General features: G+C 36.2%; 1 protein-coding gene across 3 annotated transcripts in view; it reads right to left on the reverse strand.

Annotated features, from left to right (window-relative positions):
• Nucleotides 1–477: 477 nt before the first annotated feature.
• KDM7A (lysine demethylase 7A) overlaps nucleotides 478–18,904 on the reverse strand; it is a 74,990-nt gene continuing 56,563 nt past the window's right edge. Inside the window, exons 13-20 of one of the 3 annotated variants that reach the window (XM_075725619.1) lie at nucleotides 18,303–18,427; nucleotides 17,610–17,767; nucleotides 12,707–12,804; nucleotides 10,271–10,416; nucleotides 9,911–10,123; nucleotides 7,670–7,751; nucleotides 6,282–6,558; nucleotides 478–5,507 (exon numbers count right to left, since the gene is read on the reverse strand). In XM_075725619.1, the coding sequence (XP_075581734.1) occupies nucleotides 5,413–5,507; nucleotides 6,282–6,558; nucleotides 7,670–7,751; nucleotides 9,911–10,123; nucleotides 10,271–10,416; nucleotides 12,707–12,804; nucleotides 17,610–17,767; nucleotides 18,303–18,427 (1,194 nt within the window). In that variant the 3' untranslated portion in view covers nucleotides 478–5,412. Of the gene's footprint in view, nucleotides 5,508–6,281; nucleotides 6,559–7,669; nucleotides 7,756–9,910; nucleotides 10,124–10,270; nucleotides 10,420–12,706; nucleotides 12,805–17,609; nucleotides 17,768–18,302; nucleotides 18,428–18,904 lie in introns of all 3 variants that reach the window. The other 2 variants (XM_075725691.1, XM_075725545.1) reach the window with 2 other exon arrangements.

The following is an 18,904-nucleotide window of genomic DNA, read 5'->3' on the forward strand; positions in this document are numbered from 1 at the left end:
GGTGGGCTGGGCACGGAATCAAGAAATCAAGAGATGAGTCAGTCATCAGTAGCATGAGAAAAATCTGAACAAAAACCAAGAGCAAGAACATGAAAATACAATTTTGACACCCTTCTTACAGTTCTAGATCTGCTAATATGACGGATCACAAAACTTCCACCTCCCTTCCTCCCTTTTATACTAGGATTCAAAAAGAATATACACATCTTCACAAAATGCATTTAGTTGCCATATAATATACTTGGATTGAAATGAGATTTGCCCTTTGAAAAAATAATAATAAAAAAAACAGTATGAGAATATTCCCTCTCACATTTCTCCAGAAAATTTCTTCTTTAAAATACGACAAGTAAAGGGCACAAAGATTAGACCTAGAAAAGCATTCTTCTCCTCACAATATTCTGTACAGTTTTCTGTATTTACACTGAAGCAAATGAGCAGAAGTCTGAAGAAATTAAACGCTTTAGAGTGCTAAAATCAAAACATAAGCAATACAATTTTTTAATTTCAGTATTTTAAAGTACAGAAAGTGGAAACTATGAATATCAAATACAAATTTAAACAAAGCCACTTGTCCTCCCCTAGAATAATCAATGTGAACTACTTATAGAAACTTACAAATTTAAAGTAAAATCAAAACAAAATAAATACTGTACATACACTTTCCCTGCCTGCAGGCAAAAGAGGATGGGAAATACTGTTATGAATTGAAAAAAATGCTCTTAAAGCTGCAGCATCCCATTTCCCAGCCAAATACTTAACACAGTAGTGCGTTTCTGTAAAAAGGAAGACACACATACACCGACCCCTACTGAGCAGACAAGCTAATATTTTCAGAGATAGAAGAAGGAAAGATAGAAATTAGACTATGAGAGTAGAAAAAGGAGAGGAAAAGACAAACGGGCCAGCAAAACGTTACTACAAAACTAGTAAATATAGCCAAGAACTAGCCCCTTTTTTTTTCTTTTTTTTTTTTTCAAATTCCATGTTTTTTTTTAAAAAAAGATTCACCAAAGCATTGGCAGCAATAGACATTTCCCAGCAGAAGTGACAATACATATCAATATAATCTCTTAAAGTGATCCCTTTCATTCCCTTCCCACAGCATGAAACTCTTATGGCTTAATTTATATTAAAAGTAGAAAAAGTCTTTTTTCCAAACGGAAATGCAGCCTATGAAGAACATGCATTTCCTTATCAGTGCTACTTGTATTTCCCATCCACTGCATGATTTATCACTCATACGCTCCCACAAAGAGGGTTACACTAGGGTGTTTTTTGTTGTTGGGTTGGGTTTGTTTTTTTTTTTTTTTTTTTTTGGAAAAATGGATGTTGCAGCTTTTAATCTTGTTTAACCACAAATAGTAAGGCCCTTGGTTCCATTTATATTTCTTCTGTGAAAGAGTAGCTCTGGGCTCGCTCAACCCCAGAGCTACTAACAGCTTTTAATGGTCTGGAAGTATTAAGTGAATGAAACTCTGGAAAGACACTAGATTTGGGGGTCATGGTGGGGGTGTGAAGGGATAGGTGGGCATGTGGAGCCTGAACAGGGCACTAGGTATAGGCTTGTAGTAGCAGGTCATTCTAGCTTCAGTTCTGTTTAGTCTCCACAATTACCAAAAAGGGGGTAGCAAGATTCACATCAGCTCTGACTCCAAAACCCTGCAAAAATTTTCAACATATACAGCTTCATGGCCTTGCGAATGAAAGCAGCTTATGCCATATAGCAAAGCCTAAGGACAGCTGAAGCTTCTAAAATGTGATCATGACACTGTGCTCTCTTACCTCTCTACTAAAGGTAACACAAAGACTTCAACCACCAAAACCCAACCCCTCCCAAATCCCCCATGTGATCAGAAAGCAACAATTTTAACTCTCAACACCTAACCCTTTTAAAATTGTCTTTAAGAATGGATTCATGTAGAGTATTATAGGTTGCATAGGTAATCTACCTCAGAGGTCAACGAAGGCTACCTTGTAGCCAGGGTTTATTAGCAAGTATAGCAGGAGAAGAAAAGGGAAAGTTGCTGGAAGAGTCTTTGATATAGTTTCTAGGTGGTCTTTCCATTTTCATGTTTGTTTCTTTTTTTTTTTTTTAATTGCAGGAACATGAGAACTTGGAGAATGGGGAAAACCCCTGTAATATTTCATTTCCTATTGTTCTGTCTACAAAAAAACCCCACAATTACGTTTTATGCCAAATCCAAGTTCTCTGGCTTTTAAAAAAAGATTATCCTCGAAAACGAGTTACCATAGCAGGCTTAATTCTCTTTGTTGTCCAGTTGGTATTCCCTACTCCCTCCCTCTTCCACCCCAAGTGAGACAGCAAGGAAAAAAATAGGGCTTTTTCTCTCCACTACAACACCACAAGGTTCAGTCCATCTACAGAAAGATTGGTGCAGTAGTGTTTTCATCTAGAACACAGTAAAAATACCCCTACCTACAAGTACACAAAACAAGTGAGGTCACCACATCCTCTTCATGAGCTACCAGGAGACTTTTTTTTTCCCTTTTTTTTCTTTGGTTTTTCTTTTTTTTTTTTTTTTTTTAAATACTGCTCATCATGTCAATTTCTTTTAAGTTACTTGTTCTGAGGTGGAACATTCAGAATTAACTTCTGCTGGAAGCATGGATATCTGAAGAAAATTGGAATAAACCTCTGCCTGTTGACAGCCTATGAAGAGACTATTACATAAATTCATGACAGCGGAGAGCCACTTTGAAAAAAAGGTAGAAAGAGTAAAGAAAGAATAAACCCAAGAAGAAATAATATATATGGGTCCAGCCACATCTGTGTTCCAATAGTAAGCTACAGATAAATAATGCAGATGGTCAGAAAAGAGACTGTGTATAAGGCAGTCACATGTACAAGAAAGCACACTCCATATTTTAAAATTCCTTACTCCAGATTCTATTCTGGCATACTTCTATTTCATAAGTGTTCTCAAAAATCTGACTTTAAGGAGAGAGCTCATTCTTCACGCTGCTCTGAATCTGACTGCTGCCCTAAACTGGAATTTTCTATTCTTAAAAATTATGTAGCCAGCAAAAAGGAAACAGTTTGGTTCAATATGCAACAGTTCAACAGTTTCCAAAGCCTGGCAGGCATTAATCAGTTTCCTCAAGCTGAAGCACAGAGAATATTTATATGGGTATATAATTTTAACTATTATTGACAACATAGTTTATTTCTTTGACTTTGGTGAGAACATATTAGAAGATAGTTAAAATACTCTCTTTTAACTATTTCCATCTGGAAAACATAGCACCTGAGAACAGCAAATGCTTATAGTCACTTTCAGCACCTGTAGAATACCTCTTAGCTTATCTTCTGCTTTTTAGAAATCCTTTGTTACCTCCATTCGCAATAGTCTAAACAAGGTTGACAACTTGCATTAAATTAAAAAAAAAAAAAAAATAAAAAAAGACTGAAAACATGCTTTTGTGAAACCATAATTAGCAAACAAAAAAGGTTAAAAAACCTCACCCATATGCACACACACGAAACTATAAAGTCAAGTCAATACAATGTAAAAGAATGGGCTGCAAAAAACATTCCTAAGTTACAATTTTCAAGCTCCAGAGGAAGTAAAGCCATGAAAGCTACCTGACTTACTTGCAGATGCATCATGTTCTGATGTTTCTCAATTTAGAAACAGGTTAACATAGTGCTAAATAGTTTTGACTCTACAACAATCAAAACCACCTGACATCAGAACTATTTCCATAAATTTGTAAAGGGATTCATAATCTAGCCTAGATAAAAATAACTCTGCACAAATATTCTGAAAAGTCCAACTGAATTTGTTTTTAAAGCACAACAAGAGAAAACAATTCCAGTATAGAATATGGAGGAAGGAAAAACTGGTATGGAAAGTTAAATCAGTCCAATGACTTGGATAGCTATGCCTGAGTATTTTTACTCTTAGCAACCAAAAAAAAACCCAAATGACCAACAATATTGTTGTCACTAGCATATTAATGTTTTCATTTTGGCTGGACCCTGCAAAATGCCCTTTTTCCAGAATCAAGTAAAAGTATTCCCCTTTCCGCCTTCATCCCCGTCCCCCAAAAGTTAAATATTTAATTTTATATTACAGAAAAATACAAATTTTAAATCAAAATTATTTACAATAATTCAGAATTGGCATTTGCTATCAGCTCTGTATGAAGCCTGACACAAATGATCATTCTGATACCAGTAAGCTACTTAATGCTTATGTATGCACCAGTTAAGACTTTTAATTGGCTGTCTCACCCAGCTTTGAAAGCAACACACATTCTCCTGCCTTCCTGACTCTTCAGTAAAATGTGTTTAAAGTACAATAATATTTTAATGCTTCTTCCATGCTACATTAAGTAATATGCCAAATCTTAAGACTGCAATATATGAGTTATTTCAGAGTAATTGTTCTGAAGAAACATTTATCTTAACTGATTCCCCGTTCCTCCAAAAAGATATATTAGGTTTCCCTCCTTTGTACCAACTCTTAAATAACATGTACAAATACAATTTCAGGGAGCCTTTTTACAGAAGAAAATCATCACAGATAGATCATCGGGAGGAAAAGCATGCAGTCCAATTTGGAGGAAAGGGGTGCAGTTTAAAACAAGTTAGCTACTGGACTGACATAAGAAGATTCTTCTGCCTTTAGGAGTCTCTTCTAGTCCATCAAATAAATAATTCTGTATAAAAGAGGACAGGTCAAAAAATAATCAAGCTGGCAGAGAATATGCAACTTGCAAGTCAACAGAAGCCCAGCCAATAGCTTACAAAAAGCAGGAAAAAAAAAATAAGATTCCATATGCCTTAATTTAAAAAATAATTAATAATGCATCTCAACCCTATTTAAGACTATAACCTGAATATCAAATTTAGGAGTCCAGACTAATCACAATTAATGTGGCTCTCCACTGCACCAAACATACATTATCAAACAATTAAAAACTTTCACATTCTTAAATCTAAATTAATAACCCCCACAAAAAAGTCTTCCAAATAAATAGGTTTTTTAAATGAATTTAAAAGTTGTCAAAATCTATCAGAAATAAATTATTGATAAACCACCTTCATCATCTTCCCCTCATTAATTAGGTCAGAAACTACCAGCAACAAATGATATTCAAGCCCTGATGAGAGACTACTTCTCACAGTCCATGTCTCTCTGAAGATTTCCCCATTCCCATATGGTTATTGCTGAGCAGGTGTGGCACAGTGAAAATGCAGCATTGGGTTGGTTTTTTTTTTGTTGTTTTTTTTTTTTTTTCTTTCTTGTTTTTGTTCATCAGGCAGTGTTTTATATGGTACATGCAAGTCTGCTTCAAGCAGAGGAATAACAGCAGCTCCAGGCTCTGTTGACCTCAATACTGGTCTGTGTAGGAAAGACAGCAGTAGTAGAAGTAGCAGCTACATTAAACAAAGAAGCGTGCATGGCCATTCCGGTTCAGCTTCAGGATCTTCCCAAGGCGCTGTTTAGCAGTTGCCATTCCTTTCTTTGGACGTTTGCCTGAAAAATGAAAACAAGTACTTAGATCAGGAATTTCAGAACAAATTTTTATCATCATAGAACAAAGATGAAACCTAGCCTTCAAGCTGAAGCAGGCAAAATTTTCACATGAATCAGTTTCAAAAAAAAACCCCAACCCCCAAAAACAAAAACAAACAAACAGGGAATCAGAATTGTAAACAAACAGGAATTGTTTTCCCTAAACTCTGGCTAGCATTATTATAAATAAAGTGATTATATTAACAAATGTTTCCAGTCTAGGGAAGGGCAGTGGGTGTGGTACGGGAGAAACTAAAATGAGCTTCCTGAATTTTGTTCAAGTTATTCCCTTGAGTAAATTATAGAAAATAAACTAGAAGCTAAAAACTAAATATTATGATCATCAGACTATTTTTTGAAGTGTCACAGCTTTTAAACCTTCACTTCAACAAACAAATCTGATTCAGGGCAGTGTTTCGGAGTATAGCTGTGGTTCTGTTCCCTGTAATAAATGCGTAACACATACACCTGCAAAGGTGCAATGGTAACTATGAAAATTTCATCTGGCCACACACCCAGTCAGATCTCTCTTAATTCCACCTCCACACATTCTGTGCCAAAATTCGAGTATCCACAGAATGTCCATTTTATATTTTTCCTCAAGGTCCAAGTCTGCTCTTTTTTCAGTTTCTGAATCTAACAGCTCTTTTTGACGTTTACAAGCTCTCCTCTTCCTAGTCTTTTTCTCCTCCCCCGCTGCCCCCCCGGCAAGAGGACAAGAGAGATACACATTACCTTTTGTCGCCTGGTTGCTGATAGGGGGTGGATTTGATGCTGGCCTCTTTGTTGGATGAAGTGGTACAGACAAGGATGTTTCACCATATGGCCTGTCAGGGCTAAGGCTGCCATCACTCAGCCGACATTCTCCTTGAATTAGATTGGAGTCTCGTGTATACTTGCCATGCTGAAAACTCAAGCCGTTGTTGTGGACTATACTTCTGTTTTCCTGAACCTTATGATTGGCTTCTGATGCACCCTCTTTCTTGATATATTTTTGAGTTTTACTTGTATCCTAGTATGGAAATGAGGAGAAGAAAAAAGTGTTTTTCTAATTATACTACTGTATCTTTGAAAAAGATATTTCCGTTCCACCAGTGTCTGACCACTTCATGATTCCATCATTTCTTTTAGTATAGATACCTCTTAAAAATAAAATACAATATAGTATCTCTGTACAAGCTTTTCCATATGTGCTTAAGGGCAATGCTATAGATTAATTACACACACTAGTGTACTCAATTTCTTTGCTTTTTGGTTTTAGTTTGCAGTGATCAAAACAAATGCAACTGCTCTTGATTAAACTGGCCACTATAGCAAGCCATACCATAACCACTGACTACATAAACAGGCAATTTCTCTTCAATATTCAGTTGATGAGAGAACAAACACTAAATTGGGAATTACAAACTGTAAGAAGTATCATGTAGTTAGATATTCTTACAAAAAGAAAAAAAACCTAAAAAGCATGCAGTTAAAATACAGCTATTAAATAGCACTGTTCTTTTGCAACTTTAATTGTTCTGTTGTTCTATTTAATTGTTTAATTGTTCTAATACTTCTAATACAGACAAGTTTAGAAATACTAAAAAAGTTCAGTGTGTAAGACACACAACCTTTCATATATATATTCCTTGCTGGATTCCACCTGGACATCAGAAAGCAAAAATATTCCTACCTGCTGGCTGCTGAAAGGTTGTATCAGTTTGGCAGTACCAATTTCCTAAGCAAGTATCTTTACTATAAATACTATCAACAGGTTCCACTTGTTCTGATGCTCTGGTTGGGAATAACAACGAATAAACAATACAGTGCTTCCCTGTTAGAGTGAATGTAAATTCACACTTTTTTTTATAAAACATTTTTTTATTTTTCAAGATACTGCCCTGAGCATCTTAATACTAGCCACTATGACAGAAGAGAGTTTGAAAGGAAAAAAATCAAAACAGCAGCAACAAAAAAAAGCGTGACAAAAACGTAATACTCAGTTACCAGCATCAGAATTATCTATTATCAGATATGCAGCGTGGAAAGACCTGTCCACCATGCTTTCTATACTTACAATTTCATGATCTCTTTTTCCTATAAAAATTTTTGTGTTCAAAATGTTTAAAGTATTGTTTTACCTGAGGGGTAATCCTCGAAGCTTCATTCAGGTGTCTAGCCCATGCTGAAGTCCCCAAGTCTCTTTCCTCTTCCTTCACAGACCTACCTAAAGAGAAGTTCAACAAGCTTAAATTTTAAAATCAAAAACTAGGAATACAAAGTTAATTATACATTTGAATAACTTTAAAGTTAAAACAAGAAAGAAAGGAAAATACAATGGAAAACATTTCCTAGATACAAAATAAAAGTTATCAGAGCTGCTCGGTTCTACATACTAAATTGGGAAAACAATCTCACAATATAAATACACCTAATTAATGATCCATATACCACAGAAAGAAGGTCAGACAAATATAATCGTTCAGTTTGAAAGCATTGATGTTGAGGACAGCTTACTTGCTTTGTTACACTACAGTTTTCTACCATGGCTTTGTATCATGAGGAGTTCATGCAAAGATGGACATTGTCTTTAATTTTCAGGTATTATTGATTGTATTGTTTCTAAGCACTGATGTGCTATTCAGGTACAACATATGGAAGATCTATGCTGATAGGCTTATAGAAGAAGTGTCCACATTGAAAACACATTTACAATACAGTTAACTTGTAAAATTAAGGGTATCCCACGACACCAATTCAAGTTGAATTTGGAGAGACCGAAAGGTTTTGCAAAATCCATGAGTTAAGAAGCAGAGTTTCATCTTCAGCCGTGGAGTTTGATTCCAGTCTGTCTGGAATGGAATTTTTTCCTAACAGTCCATACGTTAGGAAATCTATATTTTAGATTTGTGGCTAGAACAGCATTGATAACAACACACCAAAGTTTTGGCTGTTGCTGAACAGTGTTTGCACAGTGTCACAGCTTTCTCTTTTCCCACTCTGCCCCCTGCAGTAAGTAGGCTAGGGGTGGGCAAGAGACTGGGAGGGGACATAGCCCAGACAGCTGACCTGAACTGGCCAAAGGGATATTCCATACCATATAATGTTATGCTTGGCTACAAAAACTGGGGTAGAGGAAGAGGCTGGGGGACAGGCAGTCTTCCAAGGTAGTCACTGCTCAGAGACTGGCTGGGCATCAGTCTCCTTGCAGAAGGTGGTGAGTGATTGCCTTTGCACCACTCATTTCCTCTTTGCTTCACCTAAACCGTCTTTATGTCAACCCATGAATCTTCTCACTTTTGCTCTACTCTCTCCCCCATCCCACAGGGAGGGAGGAGAGAACAAGTGGCTGTGTGGATGCTTAGCTGTTGGCCTGAGTCAACTCACAATTTAGAAACCTGGATATTATGTTTTTCGTAAAGTTACAAAGATGGAAAGGCACTGTATGTGTCCGTGTGTTTTGCTGCTTAGGGTGGGTTTGTTGTTGTTGGGTTTGTTTATTTATTTATTTGGTGGGATTTAAGGACATACAGCTTCAATTACCAGAACACAGTCCATGACATCACATTAGGCTCTCCTGTTATCCATGTAAGCAAAAATCAACATACTGCTAGTTCTTTGAATTAGCACCCTATTTGTTGGTGGGGTTCTATTTGTTTCACATCAGCAAAGCTATAATCCTCTTCCATTTCCTTCTCAAACAAAGAATTTTCAAACATAATGACTCACTCTGTGTTCCAAGAAGTGATTTTGATTCCTTTGAGAGAATTAGCGTTAATGTTCTGCTGCCTGTCGTTCCCAAAATGCATTTAACAGATGTCTCTTTTCCACAGACATCAAAATGCGATGGACAAAAAAAAATTACCTCTGAATTCTCCTCGTCAAGATTAGAATCTCCTGTAATGCACTGCATTCATAGCAGAATTTCAGGAGTAAAGCCAAACATGCCTTCCAAAGACACATGAAAAATCACCAAGCAGATTCCTATGGATATCTAAGTAACAAACATGCCATGAAAGCTGCAACCATGAAGGTTCTGTCAATCTTTTCTGAAGATTACACTTTCAACAAGGAGACTACACTTTCAATCTAGCCATAACTTTGCCACTCTTGTAAGGATGCCACAAAATTCTTAGATGGCAATATTTAGAAGATGTATTCTGATGACCTCTCAAACTAAGTTTGTCCCAGTTTTCAGAAGTACACATTTACTTTTTATAGGAAGAAAAACCAAAACCAAACCAAAACCAAAGAACGCACCTTTTTAAATGTTGTCTGATTTGCTTTAAAACTTGACTACAAATCTAAAAATTTAACTTTAAGTGCTTATTCTGAGCAGTTTGTCCAAGAGCAGAGAGCAGCAGTGTCATTAGTTCAGGCACCTACCACATTCTACTGTTTTGTGGCTCTGAGATGGCTGTCTATCTTTATGCCGACTCCTGGGGTAGCTTCTGTGTTCCTGAAGAGAGGTTCTTTTACCTGTGCAGTCTGTGCTTTGAGTATGACCTGGTAAACATGTCGTATAGTGCAATCCTGCCATAGAAAGCATGCCCTGAATAGCTTCTTCTTCTGTACTTGTCGAGGTAGGACATTCCCTAGAAAAATAAGGGAGTATTAAGCAGTTCAAAACAGAACCCTCAATTTCTCTGAAGGAATTATTTTTACATTGGTATAAAAGCATAACCATAAATATGTGCAAGAAGGTGTAACAGTTTATAAACAAATGCCCACAATGTGCTTACTTTTTACTGGGAGTTTCATTTCTGGATGGCTTCTGGGTATTTTGACAAAGGTCTCTCGTGACCTTAGATTCCTCTTTGAAATTTGATGTTACTTCCGGCTTCTCTTCATCACCTGAGCTTTCCGACTCCTCTGTGGAGGAATCCTTCTGCTGAAACACAAGGAAACAGTATGCAGAATGGTCACCACGCCTCCTAAATAGAAACACTACCTTAATTTATGCTAAGTAAAAAATTCAAAAGCTTCCAGGTCCAACTTTTTTATATATATAGTATTCAGAATGCAGTTAATTTGAATATAGCAGCTGAGTTGCTATACAGCCAAATTTTCTAACACTGATGAGTACACGCTCCAGCAGTATAGAAAGCATCTCCAAAATCCATTTTGTTACAGAAAACACCACACATATTAAACCATGCACAAATCATTGTATTCTGTTTAAACAGAGCATTGATTATTCTTATCTTCTGTATTCAAGGTAGAGGAAAAAATACGGAAGTATGGTTCCAAGCAGCAGCCAGAATTGATGCCTACTACATATAATGGGACGCAACCTGCCCAAACTGTTTCTGGTTCCTGCTCTCACAAAAGATAACTTTCTGAGTGACAGCAGCTCTCAGGTAAATGCAGAACACAGCAGAAACAGCAGCACAGCAGCTGTTACCTCCCTTACAATGGCACAGCCTCATTTAATGAATAAAAGGGCTTTTCAGCTCCTGCTGAGATTACAGCTTGTATGGGCAAGAGCTTCTCAAAGGTGGAGCAACCGTATGTGACTCAATATGCCCTTATGTGAAGCAAGGGCTACATTAGATATTTCCAGCTTGGTAATTCAGACTAATCTATTTTCAACAAGTACAGAGAGCACCACAATTATTTTTTCAAGCCAAGCAATATACATGACAATCAATAAAAGTGTTGAAAATGGAAGATTAGGACATGAAGGAATCATAATCCTTCAAGACTGACTCCACTCTCCCTATCATCAAAAACAGAACTGGAATGAGTGAAGTGCATTGTATCGCCAAGGGATGTTTTTATACAATAGTGTCATTCACAAGAGCAGCTTGTTAATCTTTGACACTCGGAAAGTGAAACAAACGGGCAATTAAATTATAACTATGACTCAATATTAGTAATAAAGCTATTAGCTTGTTTTGTGAAGATCTCCGGTGCAATATAAAAACATAAAAAGGATTTACAGGAGCTACTGAGATAGTTCCTTCTCTATCCTTCTGCTTCTTAATTTCTACTAGTATCGAATGGAATCATTTTTCTGCATGTTTAAATTTGTCTTTTGTAATGATATATCCAAAATGAACTAAGAGAGTAAATAGCATTAATATAAAACATTTCACTCAATGACGAAGTCATCCAAAACCGGCTACAGTCTCCTGTGAAGAAAAAATGTATCACTTCTGAATAACTATTGATTCTGTGTCTTAAAAAAAAAAACAACCTGCTAAGCCAAAGTTGCTGACAATGCAGTTCAGGAAACCAGAAGAAGCCACATCATGAATGTTCCTATCACTTATTCCAACATCTAGATAAGGTAATGATGGAAGACAACAAATATTGAAAACAGATCTTGACCACCATGGAAAAAGTAGGAATTTGAAGACTTCTTGTAAAGTCTTATAATAGGCTGACGATTGAAAGAAACACCAAAGCATTAGCTTTCCAGAAGCACAGAACAAAAGTTTGAGGTAATCACGCCACCCTACTAGCATTTTACTGCTATCCAATTAAAATTGCAATCAGAGCACAATTTTGCAAGGGAAAAAAATCATAAAAACATTTGTATATACATATACACATTTCTAAACACTAAAAGTTGTATTAAAATACATGCATGTAAACATATATACATGTACAAGTGTGTGTGTGTGTGCATTTATATTTCATTTAGCTGTAAAGAAATCACTACAATCTAGACCCTCAAATGGAGGATTCCCATTTATTTCAAATAGTCTAACACATCTCAATAGGATTTAGCCACTTCAGCTTATTTAAAAAAAGTGAAGGCCTACAAGATTGTTTCCATTTAACCATGCTCTAAAATGAAACTGTGTGGTAGATATCCATAATTCTAATGATGAAATTTAGACTTGTTATGGAAGAAGTGAACAAAGCAACTAGGATCTAACTTTTCTCAGACTTTGCATGTTCCAGAGCAGGGCTCATCCTTTGCCAGCCCCACTTTAATGACAAAGATGATCATGAAATTTGGCTCAAGATAGCATATCTTGTAATTTTTCTCAACACTAGAATAAATGAAAAATGAGGCAGAACCGTAAGTTTGAGATATTAACTTGAACAAGAATTAAATACTTTGTTATTGCTCTTTTAACACAAACTTTGACCAGATAAATTTGAAGTGAATGGGCAAAATTATATTTAATTGCTTTGTTAACTTTTGTGACTTTTTCTAGCTATACCTGTGTAGTGCAATCAGGCTCAGATTCTTCTGAATCAGAAATATCAGAGTACTCTGAGGATCCATTCCTGAGTTCTGATTTCACACTTTCAAAGAACACTGAGGAGAGAAAAATTAAAATATAAGACCCAACATTTATTACATATAATATTTAACAATTATTTTGGAAGTAAAGAACAAGAAACACATATTTAGTTTTTAACAGTCTAAACAAAAGCACATTCACACACTGATCTGTTTCACAAGTCAAGTTTGCTTAAAACTCTGGTGAGTTGCCTACTGTCGACCAACAGACCCCTCAAGCAGCTCACTGGATGAAGCCAGAAAAAGAGAAATCAGGTGCAGCAGGAGCATGTATTTTTCTCTCCCACAGAGCACATACTCCACAGATGGCACCTTGGGCAATTTCTGCTTTTGTATATAGGCTAGAGTCAGAGAAATGGCTCTCCAAAAAAGTTTAATAGAATTAATCTTCAATATTACTTTGTCCTAGACTCTTTGACCCTGGAATTTCCTTGTTTAAAAATAAAAGCACTTAGAAACACTAAACAGGGAAGTCAGAGAATATGAAGTGATTTAAAGGTGAAAAAATCATTGTGTTGCTTGCAATTTTACTTTTACATCACAATTTACTGGTATATTCTGCCTGTTTTGTGCTACTACAGAGCTGCCAATCAGGGTTAAAATGCAGACCTGTTAAAGAAGATTAAAATATTACTGTGATGATATACAATGTACTTGCATTGATCTTCATCACAGAAAGACCTGAAAAGGAAGAGGAGGAGAGGAAATACCAACCTTAGACATGCTTTTTGCTAGTAGTAAGATAAAGTACTAATCAAAGAATGAGGTGTCAAAATAGACATCAAAAACACTGTCATATGACAAAGCAATCAATCAAATCAGCCACCTAGTCCACATGATTTACTTTTTTAAGTGCGGAAAGAGCTCAAACATGAAGTAGCTGAGCAGCTCTAAGCAGCATGTACTCTTAAAAGACAGGATATGTCCCAAACAACCATGAGTAGGAAACACATTTGTTTCAGAATCCAAGGCTCAAGGTCAGTGGGTTGTATACCTGAGTCAAGACTGCTGGCAGAAATCTTGATTAAGTACAAATTTATGAAAGACTACAACATGCAGTTTAACTAGCAAGAGTTTTTTGGAGAAAGCCAAATAGAATAAAAAATTTATGAATGTGTGTCAAGAAGGTAATAGATAAAGAAAACAACATAACTTTTTCAAGTTTTCAAGTACTTATAGCGTCATATAAAACTATGGTAGAAGCACACCAACATTTTAGCTTTACTTGTCTTCATTCCAGAGCTAATTTCCGATTTGTGTTGCTTTGCTTTCAGCACACTTTTATATGAAACTACATAAACAGAACGCAATTCTTCACAACTCATTAATTATGCAAGCATAAAAAGTGTACCTGTAACCCTATATACACTGCAATTCTAGTAGGATTTTGTTCCTATTGCAGACTGCGGCAAAGCTCATAAATACACATCAAATATATTTCAAGGGATATTATTAATTTCTAAACACTGCATAAGAGGAAATTATTTTTAGAGTCAGAAGAAAGCTAAGAATGAGACAGGTTATCAGAAAGTGAATAAATTGAACAGCTGGGACCAAAACGTAGAGAAGACTAATTAAACTTAAGATAGTATTAGAAAGAACTGTGAGGAATATCCAAACACAGTAAATGAGCAACAACACTGTGTATCAAGTTAAGCTAAATAAAGTAATGCTCAACATGTGACAATAAAATGAATATTCTAAATTACCGTAGCTCAGAAAACCCAAGGGATTTCTAATGATAACTCAAGCCTTCAGCTCATTTCAAAAAGGCAAACAAGATTCTAGGGTAAGCAAGAGCATGCACAATACAGAAAATAATACCATTATATAGCTCAAATGAATTTTCCGTTGGACTACTGCCTTTTTCAAAGAAAAAAAAAACCTGCTCCAAACTCAGAGACAATTTAAAGGAAGGGGCAAGAACAATTAAGGGTATCTAAATATGCTCACATGTGGAGCTTCAGATCTTAGGCAAAAATCAATGTGTAAATAATGAACCACAATTTAAAAACACACAAACTTCATGAAGGCTCCTCAGGAATTTTTCTTCTTTCTGTCTTAAGTAACTGAAAAATCCTAATTAAAATGACAAAACCATTAAGAAGAAATGTGAATCTTCCTATAAGGTGGCAAATGATTCAGCAAGACAAAAGAAACTGGACATGTACACAATTAGCTATACACAGATAATACTAAGATTGATAAAAGCAATGCTAAATACAGAGTGTCACGCTTCATAAGCCCTCATGCCTTCTCATAGAGATTAACTGATGATGCCCTACTAAGAGAGACGAATTATTTATCATCTGCCTACTACCTGGTAATATGATCTAGACTGAACAGCTAAAGCCACCCAACATTACTGAGACATTCCTGGTTCATTTGGGGCTGGGTACCAGCATATACGACATAACACACTGTATGAGCCTCAGGTCTGATCCAGTTTGGCTATGCCAATATTCCTATATGCAGCCAAACCATTGTCCATTTTTAACACTTCTTTATTTTGCAAGCTCTGTGCAAAGCAGTCAGAGAATACCTCCCCAGTTTTCTTTCTGCCTTATATTGTTCAAAAAGGCAGGGAAGCTGCATTCCTTTATACTCCTCTTAAAAAAAAAAAAAAAAAAAAAAAAAAAAAAAATTCCAAATTGCTTTCCACTCCCTCCCTGCTTTCTACATTCCCTTGCAAAAGATTACAGTTTTCTCCCCCTTCTCTTTCACATACAGGTTTTTGAGATACATTTACTGATCTTCCCAACAACACATCATGTATTATTAGGAGCCCTCACCTCTTCATCCATGCACGTAATTTGTAACTGAGCTTTAAAAAAATTCAGTCTAAATATACAAGTTGGGTTTTGCTTTTTTTTGTTTGTTGTTTTTGTGAATTACCTTGGTAATTACTATTTTTACTTTAAAATGAACCGGTCTACCCTCAGATGAAGTTACAGCTCCGCATGCTTCCAGAGTCTGGGAGGAATACTCCAGAAATCGTGTGAAGGAAAGCAGTTGTTTATCTGTAAGATCAGGCTAAGCTACTGCAAATTCAAAAAAGTATCTTAAATCACCTTCCCCTCATCCACACAAAGTATCTTGCTCTGTTAAGCACAGCACTTGATCTTTGTCTCTCTGATAACACTGGATCACCATTTAGAACCAGAACATTGGCATGACACACAAAGCTATATAGAGTTTGATCTGTTTAAAGGCATCTCTCTGTCGACATTGCCTCTTGGCCTAAATCCCAGTAAGAACAATGGAAGGTGGCAGCTGTTATAGAAACAGGTAGTTCCTTTTATGGAATTCTCTGCAAAAGAGTATCTTCTCCCTCTCTCGACCTTCAGTTAAGGCAAAATAATCAAATGTAGTTGATCTTTAATAGGGAAGTTTGAAGACTCTCATTATTCAATTAAAAATATTAGCGATAGCCCTGATCTGGAAGAACAACCTCAACATTCACTTCTAGTTCTAAGTGCATTTCTTACATTTAGCCCACTGCCATATTCATTCTGTATCAAGTAAGAGCAACAATTTTGAAGAAAATCTACCGTTTCTCTGTATGACTTAATCTTTGATTCAAGTGTAAAACTTAGTTTAATTTTCTTAGTTTAATTCTGAAAGTGGAAAAACACCACATATGCCTAAGCCTGCACTCAACAAGCCAATTGCCTTGTTGGTTCTTGAGTACCCAAGAGGGACCTCTTTCCTGGGCAAATTTTTTAATACTGTTCTCTGTGACCTTTGGAAGCACAGTCAACAGGGATTACAAATTGCTTTGTTAACAAAAATAATTAAATATTTTACCCAGGCTGACGATGGACTCAAATATTGTTACGAATTGTTGTGCAGGAAACTAAGGGAATTGTAAGTCTCTAGAGGAGTCTTGTTATGTTTTAAGTGTTGACCTCAGTTTCCTAACACACACCCTCTGAGTCCTTGTAAGCTCTACTGTGAAAGGATGTGACTTTTATAATTAAACAGAGAGCTGAACAGCTATGTCAAGGACCAATCTGCCACTGCACACAGACAGTGCTATTAAAAATAGGCACTGAAAACGGGCATCAATATTGATATTTTACTAATACACTGTGTGATCAGCGCTTCTGAACACTTGACAGGAAAGCTTGAGGCTACAAGAAAGACCAAAAAAGTTTAACACCTAGTGAAGGATGGTTTAAAGTATTGGGAAGCGGGGTTAAAGTGTTTTACAGATAACCTAAATTCTTCCTCAGCCTTGCAGATTACTGCAAAGGTTGAAAGTATAAGATTTTATTAATGCTAAATTATGTTTGATCACTTGTATGGAATAAACCTATTCATTAGCAAAACATACAAAACTGTATGATCAAATATATAATCACCAAATGCAACAGAAAAGTGAAATATGAGATAGGTTTAAAATTAGCTGCATGTTATGATCTTTTATTCTCTACAGTAAATGATGTGATGAACTTTTCACACTGAAGTATATTTTGGTCAAGAAAAATCAACATTCTTACACTATGAAACAGACCAAAAGGAACAAATACTCATCTAGAACACAAATTAAACCTCCACTCTGAAAAATGCTGTACATATTATTCAAGATGGCACTAACACAAAAAGGTGAGTTTTACTTTTCAACTCTATCCTGTTAGCTTCTTCAGTAGACAGATAATATTTGACAAATGTTTTGTTATAAATTCTAATGTTACTTCTCTGATCTATTAGTTTATCCTCTTTATACTTTGGTAAAATTTCAGTCAGACCTCACAATAGTTAGACCCTCTTCAAGATCATCAAAATGTTCAACTGATAGGACTTAGAGACAAGCTTACTGTTCAGTGGTTTCTGGGCATCTGCATTCCCTTCTCCTTCAGATCCTGAGGGTTGGTCTTCTACCTTAACAGTCGCCTTTTTCGACCTTGTCCTGTCATCTTCATCTTCACTATCTGCTGTGTAAAGACTTCGATCTGTAAATGGGCGTCTCTCATCTCTGTCCCGCAAGGGAAAAAAAAAAATCATTACTCTTACAAACCTGAAGCAACTGTTTTCCTTTCATTATTTACAACACACTCTCGAAAGACAACAATAACAACAAGCCGAAACCAGGACACATTCTCTTATGTTCATCTCTTCATTCCAAATTGTATGTATCCCCATTTTACACCCTGTACAACTGTATTTTCCATAAAAATGCGCAAAGTTTTACACCAGAATATTTTAAATGAGAATCACTCTAATAGATGGATACAAAACAACCGTTTCTACTTTGAAGCATTCCCTTCAGTACAAACTCCACTGAGCAACTGAATGAAATGCTGTAACAAAGGAACATGCAAAGAATCTCCTCCTCTTCACTCCATAACCGTGGCTCTATTGGTGGACAAGAGACACAGCATTCCTTCTACATTCCTAACATGAATCTTACTGGTAAAAGCTCCACAAACAGAAAAGAAATATTATTAATAATTAGCATGCTCCAGACCATAATGAGTAGGAACAAGTGATCCACAATCAACCCTTTGTACCTAATTATTCTTCCATTTGACAGCAGAAGGCGAAGATCGTTGTCTTTTGTTCGCCATTCAGGTACTGTAGAAGATGGCTGAAAGGGCTTGTTAAATCTCCCATTCAGTTTTGAGCTTGCGGTATCCTAAAGAAGTAAAAGCAATACTGCTTATTATTCCCTTCTGTAAATTCAATTGGGTTTTTTCTGCACTCCACAAAAGCTTAAATTCAGCACCAGGATGGTTACCTTCCTGATAACCAACTGAAGAAAGCTCAGACAAAACATGTTTGCATGTAAAAAACCAGTAGACTGCATCTTCTCCTTCCTTGAATCATCTATACTCTCCTGAAACATCTGAAACAACTACAACTTCACTATAACACTCCTTTTATGTTTGCTTTGGAGAATTATCACTGCATTCAAAACAAAGAAATACCAATACACACAAGCATGCCAAAAGGTGGGCTTGGAACTGATAAGGTAACTCCTGGATTGGGTATCTGGTCCCTGGAATTAGTATCCCAGTACTGATTATGTCCCATTTACTGTCTTAGTAAAACATCAATAATGGAAAGTAACCTGCCATAAATAGAACTTTCTTAGCTCAAAGCAATTTACATT

The sequence above is a fragment of the Pelecanus crispus genome, chromosome 1 (assembly GCF_030463565.1).
Source record: "Pelecanus crispus isolate bPelCri1 chromosome 1, bPelCri1.pri, whole genome shotgun sequence".
Taxonomy (NCBI): Eukaryota; Metazoa; Chordata; class Aves; order Pelecaniformes; family Pelecanidae; genus Pelecanus; species Pelecanus crispus.